The sequence below is a fragment of the Oryzias melastigma genome, linkage group LG8 (genome assembly GCF_002922805.2).
Source record: "Oryzias melastigma strain HK-1 linkage group LG8, ASM292280v2, whole genome shotgun sequence".
NCBI lineage: Eukaryota > Metazoa > Chordata > Actinopteri > Beloniformes > Adrianichthyidae > Oryzias > Oryzias melastigma.
In genome coordinates this window covers 9,288,763-9,296,521 of record NC_050519.1, presented here as the reverse complement: position 1 = coordinate 9,296,521, position 7,759 = coordinate 9,288,763, and the positions used below count along the sequence as shown (strand labels likewise).

Below are 7,759 nucleotides of genomic sequence, written 5' to 3'. Positions count from 1 at the left end.
TTTCAATCCTAAAAAGCCATTGAGACCAACATTTGCCCAAAAACTTAACAAAAATTGTCCAGTTTTTGGACAAAACACTACAAAAATAATTATGTTTTTCATAAAATGTCCTTTTTTATTGTCAGAAGGATTTCTTTAGGAATTTAAGGTTGCAATATTTGAACATTGTGCACACTTTTATTTCAAATAGTTTTAGGAAATTATTTGGACTTATCTCTAATAATATTATTCATTACAGCATTTTGACACACTAATATAATGTCATTACTTATTGTTAATGATTTTATGCATGCTATCTGAAAGCCTTATAGTGTCCAATCTGTTCAAGAAAGACTGTCAGATCCCCAGAGCACTTAATATTAGCAAATACATGCCAATTAATTCTTAAATTCTGTATCAAAACAGTTATCCTTACACTTATAACAATAAAGTTTGTGTTTTCTCTTGATCTGATGAAATTAAATGCTCATATCTAAATAACTGTCGAGGTGATAGAGGAACTCTTGGCAGTCAACAATGAGCTACTTTTCAGATGATGTCAAAGAGGAGCTCAAAGGTGAAACATTACAACACCTGCACATTAGATTGTCGTTATAAAAGTCTGTGCCAGTTCCACTTTCCTGATTCTCACGCCAATTTTACCTCACACGCCTTTCCTTTTGCCGAGGTTAGACTCTATAAAATGCAAACATTTTCTTCAAAGCACTTTATGTTAATTTTTGAAAGTGCTTGATGTGTTATCTGAAGGCAAAAATAAAAAAAAATGTAACCATGAGAAATGAGAGTGGAACCTGAGTAAATTATTTGAAATGAAAAAGATTTAACAAAAAGAAAATTCTGCAAAAGTGGCTTTATTGAACCTAAAGAAAACAATCAGGAGAATAAAATTATAACTATACATTTCATTTACATCATAGCTTTTATGGTTATATGTATGACTTGCAGCAGGTGCAGTAAAGAGGCTACCAGCTACCAGGAGGGAGAAGATGTTTCTAATCACTCGCTTGTATCGCACACGGGGTCACCCTCAACCATGTACCACACCTCGTTGTTCCTCTTCAGTATAGTCATGGGGCTGCAGGAAAACATACATGCACGTATTACATCCATACATGTGGATATTTTTCACTTCCTTCATTTTAAAAAAAATGTTTTTTACCTGTTATAACCAACGGCGTAGTGAGATCCCTTTTTGTACGCTGCGTTGGCAGCATCAAGGGCGGAGGAGAGGGCGTTCGACTTGATGTTGTCAGACATAGTTGTTATCCATCCCCCATAGCTCTTCAGATAGACATTCATCTCAGGTGTCTCTTTGATGTAAACCTGAGCATAAAACACATTTTTATTTTCAATCAAATAGAAGAAAAAAAAATGTCAGTTTTTGTTCTTAAACTGGTCAGCTTACGTCCTCATTTGTGGGTTTTGGGGGGTTAGACTGATGTTCAGATGGCAGCAGGAAGCTCATTGTGTATTCACCCTTTTCCCAGATTCTCTTCTCAGGAATTCTCACAACAACTGGTGAGGTCATTTCGATTTTTTGCCCTTAAGATGAAGATTTAAATCATAAGTTAACAAACAGAATAAAACTATTGTCATAAAAGCAGCATGTGTACAATAACTAAAAATGAATTATTACAAACATGTACCTTCTTCGTTTTCCCCGGTGATGTACTTAAACAATTTGGAAAACATTTTGGGGGCAGCAATTTCAAAGAAATAGGATGACTCGTTGGTTGAAACCCATTTCACAGAATCATAGCGACGGACCTACATGACAATACACAGAAACCTTTTGTTAGCATCTGCGGGTTTTCTGTGTAAAAAGCTTCTCCTCAGGTACTCACCTGATATGTGCTCGTCTCACAGACTAGATCAAACAGCAGACACTCTTTTGTTTCAGTGCAGAGCTTCGAATTAGAGGAGTCTCTGTAAATGTCATGAATGATAAGATATTAATGAGCATGCAAAATCTAACTATTCTCACAGAAACTCGCAGATTCCTTACCCAACTCTGGCCTCAGCTGTGAGTGCCAGAACAAATCCAACAAGTCCAGCAAGAAAGATCCTGCAACACACATGGAAGTTTTTTGTTGTTTTTTTTTTTTTCATGAAAGACAAAACTACTTTTTTTCAAAACTGTGAAGTAGACAAACTGTTAGAAATGACATTGTACTTACATTGTGGTAGATGTCTGTATCCGCCTGCCACAGATGGTGTGAGAGCTGCTCGGCCAAAAGAAAGTATTTAAGCTTTCTCTGCTTATGAAACAAAAAACGGACCACTCCCTGAACTTATAACACAAGCCAGACCGTTCTGTGTCAAGACCAATGAGAATTCATGAGAGAAACACAAAAGATGGGGAAGAACTGCTGGGTCACATGCATCTTTGGAAATCTATATGACTGTATACAAAGAGCGAGATTTGATGTCATCTAGTAATTTTCTTTTACATGTGCATAGGAAAAACAAAGAAGAAAAAACAGAACAAACGTAGCATTAAACATAATAAAGACTTTCTGACTGGCTCTAAAGAAGAACTCTAACTAAATGTCAGCTTGACCCCCATGTGTTCACAGCTGTGTTCGTGTGGGTGGATTACGTGCTAAGTTCCTTCTACACAACCAATGCAGAAAGAAGGGTTTCATGGATCTCACGTGCATCTGTACAAAACGTTCTTAAACTGGTGAATAATAGGAGAACATTTCCCACCTGAGACAAACCATTATGTGAGGAACTGGCTCACATAATCAAAGTGCCTGGTTCTCCAACAGTATTAGTTACAGGTATTTTGTAAATAAAATGCAGTTATGGCTCCCTGATCCTCGATTTACACCACATACAAAAACACATGATAGAGTTAGGAAATCATTTCTCTTGAGTACTGAGGACATCTTTTGTTGTGGCTCTCACAATTAGTCTGTTCTTCCTCCAGGACATTGTGTCTTTGATAACTGTACACCTTTCAAAAGAAAATCCAATATTTTTTTTTTCAAATAGTAGTTAGAGCTTTAATGCACACATGAAACTAAAGAATAACAAAGTAAAAAAAAATATACATATATGTGTGCTTCTCTCTCTGCCATTTACCTTGATTTTATTTTCCAAAATCAAATTTAATTTTCTGTGAAGAATTAAAAAAAAAAGAAAAAAAAAACAAAGTGTTATAATTTTAGCACAATTTTAAAACATTTGGGTTATTACTTTAATGCAATTCTTGGGTAGGAAAATATGTAGGAAAATATTTTGGGCTACTTTTTACGCAATTCTAAATTTTTGGGTTGTAAAGTTTTTATTTTTTCCTCAATTTATGTTTTTTTCAATACTTAAAATAACCCAGCAAATAGTTTATTTTTAAAATCAGAGTTAGGTTGAAAACAGTGGAACTCTGGCTATTTTAAATGATAGAGTTCTTAGTGTGCATGTAACATTGTTGGATTATCTAAATAGTACGATAATTTTTAACTTTTCTTCCATCCATCCATCTTCTTCAGCTTCATCCGGGACCGGGTCACGGGGCAGCAGTCTAATCAAAGATGACCAGACTTCCCCCACTTCCTCCAGCTCTTCTGGGGGGACCCCGGGGCGGTCCCAGGCCAGCCGAGAAACATAGTCTCTCCAGCGTGTCCTGGGTCTTCACCGGGGGCCTCCGCCCAGTAGGACATGCCCAGAACACCTCTCCAGGGAGGCGTCCAGCAGGCATCCGGACCAGATGCCCAAGCCACCTCAACTGGCTCCTCTTGATGTGGAGGAGAAGCAGCTCTACTCCGAGCTCTCTCCGGATGACTGAGCTTCTCATCCTATCTCTAAGGGAGCGCCCAGCCACCCTCCGGACAAAAACTCATTTCAGCCGCTTGTAGTCGGGATCTCGTTCTTTCGGTCACAACCCAGAGCTCATGACCATAGGTGAGTACTGGGACGAAGATCGACCGGTAAATCGAGAGCTTTGCTTTCTGGCTCATCTCTCTTTTCCCCACAATGGACCGGTACAGCGACCGCAAAATGGCGGACGCCGCTCCAATCCGCCTGTCAATCTCACGCTCCGATCTTTCCTCACTTGTGAACAAGACCCCGAGATATTTAAACTCCTCCACCTGAGCCAGGAGCCCTCCACCCACCGAGAGAGGGAGGGCGGAGGCCATGGTTCTCGACCGGAGGTCTCAATGTCACCAACCTCCCTCGGTACCTGCTTGAAGTTTTCCCGGATGTGGGAGTTAAAGACTTCCCTGACGGAGGGCTCAGCCAGACGTTCCCAGCAGACCCTTACAGTATGTTTAGGTCTGCCAAGTCTTTCCGGCCTCCTCCCCTGCCAACAAATCCAACTCACCACCAGGTAGTGATCAGTGATCTCTGCCACTCTCTCTACCCGAGTGTCCAAAACACAAGGCCGGAGATCGCACGAAACGACTACAAAGTCAATCATCGATCTCCTGTCTAGGTTGTCCTGATGCCAGGTGTATTGATGGACACCTTTGTGTTCGAACATGGTATTCATTATGGACAAACTATGGCGTGCACAGAAGTCCAACAACAAAACACCGCACGAGTTCTGGTCAGGGAGGCCATTCCTACCAATCACGCCCCTCCAGGTGCCTCTTTCATTGCCCACGTGGGCTTTGAAGCCCCCCAGGAGGATGACGGAGTCCCCGGTTGGGGCACTTTCCAGTACCCCTTCAAGAGACACCGAGAAGGCCGGGTACTCCAGACTGCTGTTTGGCCCGTAAGCCGGAACTACAGTCAGAGACCTGTTCCCCACCCGAAGGCGAAGGGACACGAGCCTCTCGTCCACCGGTGTGAACTCCAACACTTGGCGGCTGAGCTGGGGGCTCATGAGCAAGCCCACCCCAGCAAGCCGCCTCTCACCATGGGCAACTCCAGAGTGGTAGAGAGTCCAGCCTCTCTCAAGGGACTACGTTTCAGAGCCCAGGCTGTGCGTGGAGGTGAGCCCAACTATATCTCTCAGCCTTTCGCACCAGCTCAGGCTCCTTCCCTCCCAGAGAGGTGACATTCCATGTCCCAGGAGTCAAATTCCATGCCTGGGGTTAGGGCCGCCCAGGCATGGAACCATGGTCGCCTTCGACCCCCGCCCAAACCACAATGCACCAGCCCCTTCAGAGCTCCCCTGCAGGTGGTGGGCCCACTGGGGAGGGATCCCACGCCACTCCTTCGGGTTGGACCCAACCGGGGCCCGTGGGAGGAGCCCCAGCCACCAGGCGCTCACCTCCGAGCCCCAACCCCAGGCCTGGCTCCAGGGTGGGGCCCCGGTGACGCCAATCCAGGCGACGTAGCGGGATCTCTGGTCTTGATGTTCATAAAGGGGTTCTGAACCGCTCTTTGACTGGCTCGTCACCCAGGACCTGTCTGCCATGGGAGACCCTGCCAGGGGCAAAAGCCCCCGACAGCATAGCTCCTGGGATCACTCAAGCACTCAAACCCCTCCACCACGTTAAGGTGGCAATTCACTTTTCTTATGCTTTAAAATGACATTATAGAAAACACAATATTAAAACAAAAATATTTTTTTATATATTTTTTGTACTCTTATATCCAAATTTGTATTTTGTTTCAATGAAAAAAGTGTTTCTTTTCTTCCTTTTCTTGGAAGAGTGCCCAAAAGTCCAGATTCTTTCTTAAGTTACACAATAATTCTATTTTTTTGTTAGTTTCCCTTCAACTAAATTATACTGATTGTATAACCAACCATTACTCACATAGCATGACAAGAAAAAAACCATGACTGTTTTCTGATTATGTAACATAAGTGTTCTATTCACCAAATGTAGAGAGGTTTTCCTGCTGTTACTGGGCAGTGAGCTGCAATGAGGGGTGTAACTCCCTCTGTTATAAAACAAGCTGGATCTTTCATAATATTAAAAAAAACTGCATATTTGAAATTGCATTTCTGGTTTTATTTTTTGAAGGGTTGCGTTTTGTGCATGTGCTATTATAAAACCTAGTTATGACTGCTTACCAACTGCAGCTGGATTAAACAATTGCCAACAGTGGCCAATATGATCTTTATCAACACCAACCATTTGTCCTTGACCTAATGTAAATTCAAGGAAAGAGCTCATATAAAGGAAACAATATACACAGTCAGATTGTGTACCTGATGAAAAAATTCTCACATAGGATATTAGTCTCAAACGCATGTAAAATAGATGTTTGAAATGCAAAAACTTTGTCATTTTTGTCAAAAAACTTTTTTTTATTTACCATTATGCGAGTGTTTTACTTAAAAAACGAAAATACAATTTTACAATGTTTTTTTCTGAGTTTCAAGTTACTTAATCACGTGAGAGCTTAAATGCTTTTGTTTAAACGGCTGTTAAAACTATGATTACAAAAACACGTGAGGCTGAAAGTTGAATGTGTGCGCGTGGACAGATGAAACTCCAGCTGTTTCCCATCTGAAGGCCTGTTTCAACAGTGCTGAGCGCCTCAGAGAGAGTGAAGAGTGTGCCCTCTAGCGGCCACCATGCGGAACTGTGACGCAAAATCATCATTAGTCTGGGGCCAAATGGACGATGATTTCGCTTGGACTTTATTCATTTTTTTTCATTCATACATTTTTGTTTATTATAACAGTAATAGTTTATAAATACATATATATTTTTTATTTTATTTAAACAGTTATATTTCCTGAAGAAAGTAAAAATCTAGTCTGTCATATACACCAGCTCTTCAAAAACAGCAATAAGGGCATCATTCCGACTCACAATATTATCTCTAGATTTTTGAAGAGGTCGTTCTCGAAAGAACTACAATTCCCAGAGTGAATGGAACCTGACCCATTTAAGTAAGTAATCCCTGAGCTTAGAGCTGCATGATTCCAGCTCCAAAGCGTGTCTGCTCTCCGTGTTGTGCAGTGTTTTGCCCACTCACAGCTTTGTGTCTGTTTTCCACACCGGTCGCAGTGAGGAAGGCGCAGCTCGCCTCGCAGGTCGGTAGACTGCAGCCAACAGGCCTCGGGTCGTCTGAGTCAGTTCGCCTCGTGTTGGAGCTTTCCACGTCTGCACTTTCGACAGTGACCTTGATACATTTGCTGCTTTACTGAGCGGACCATGCTCTTATGTTTATTGTTTATTCACCTCCTATGCAGAATTTTTAGCATCTCTTTGTAGAAAAAAAAAACCTTGAATCAACACAATAATTTATCTAAAGTTATACATCTGAACACTTTCTAGAAGACTGCAACAAAAATGTAACACTTATGCAAGAGAAATGGTCTACAGAAGATAAGACTCCAGTCTTATCTTCTGTAGACCTGATTGCATTGCTGTATAACTTGATACGATGAAAACTTTTGTTAATACATAACAGAAATTAAAGGTCATCCTACAGTCTGCAATGATGTTTCATCTTTTACTAATATATTTTTGGTGTTTTTTTTAAATGCAAATTTGATTTTCATGTTCATTAGTCAGCTCAGACACATTCCATACTTTCTTTATAAGCTATTTTGCATGCCAACGATCAAAGGAAAAGCATTCTGAATGAAATCTTACACTAACTGTAGTCTTGCTGCTTGATTGAAAGACCCACTCAATTGAAAAAAATTTGAGTTTTTTTTTTTAACATGACTTAGTAGCCTTTTTTCTCCCAGGGCATAATTAAAGACAATTCAGATAAAAATTGCATTACCAAGTATTTTTTTATTTAGATCACTGTGAACCATTAGACTAAAAAATGCAATAAAAAAAAAAAATTGTTGACGTGATAATGTTAGGTAGGGGTTGTGAGCTTGCTGGAGAGTGTAAAT

At 40.9% G+C, this 7,759-nt stretch overlaps 2 protein-coding genes across 3 annotated transcripts in view; one reads left to right on the top strand and one right to left on the bottom strand.

Annotated features, from left to right (window-relative positions):
- Window positions 1–835: 835 nt before the first annotated feature.
- soul5 (heme-binding protein soul5) lies at window positions 836–7,061 on the bottom strand. The gene is made up of 8 exons (XM_024271778.2): window positions 6,883–7,061; window positions 2,178–2,222; window positions 2,006–2,065; window positions 1,845–1,926; window positions 1,647–1,767; window positions 1,406–1,542; window positions 1,160–1,323; window positions 836–1,075 (listed from the first exon to the last, which is right to left on the bottom strand). Coding segments are annotated over exons 2-8 (645 nt in total). The 5' UTR covers window positions 2,180–2,222; window positions 6,883–7,061; the 3' UTR covers window positions 836–996.
- LOC112146116 (retinol dehydrogenase 8) overlaps window positions 6,703–7,759 on the top strand; it is a 5,403-nt gene continuing 4,346 nt past the window's right edge. For both annotated transcript variants that reach the window (XM_024271777.2, XM_036213215.1), the window contains exon 1: window positions 6,703–6,940. The gene's annotated coding sequence lies outside the window, so the exon portion shown is untranslated. The remainder of the gene's footprint in view (window positions 6,941–7,759) is intronic.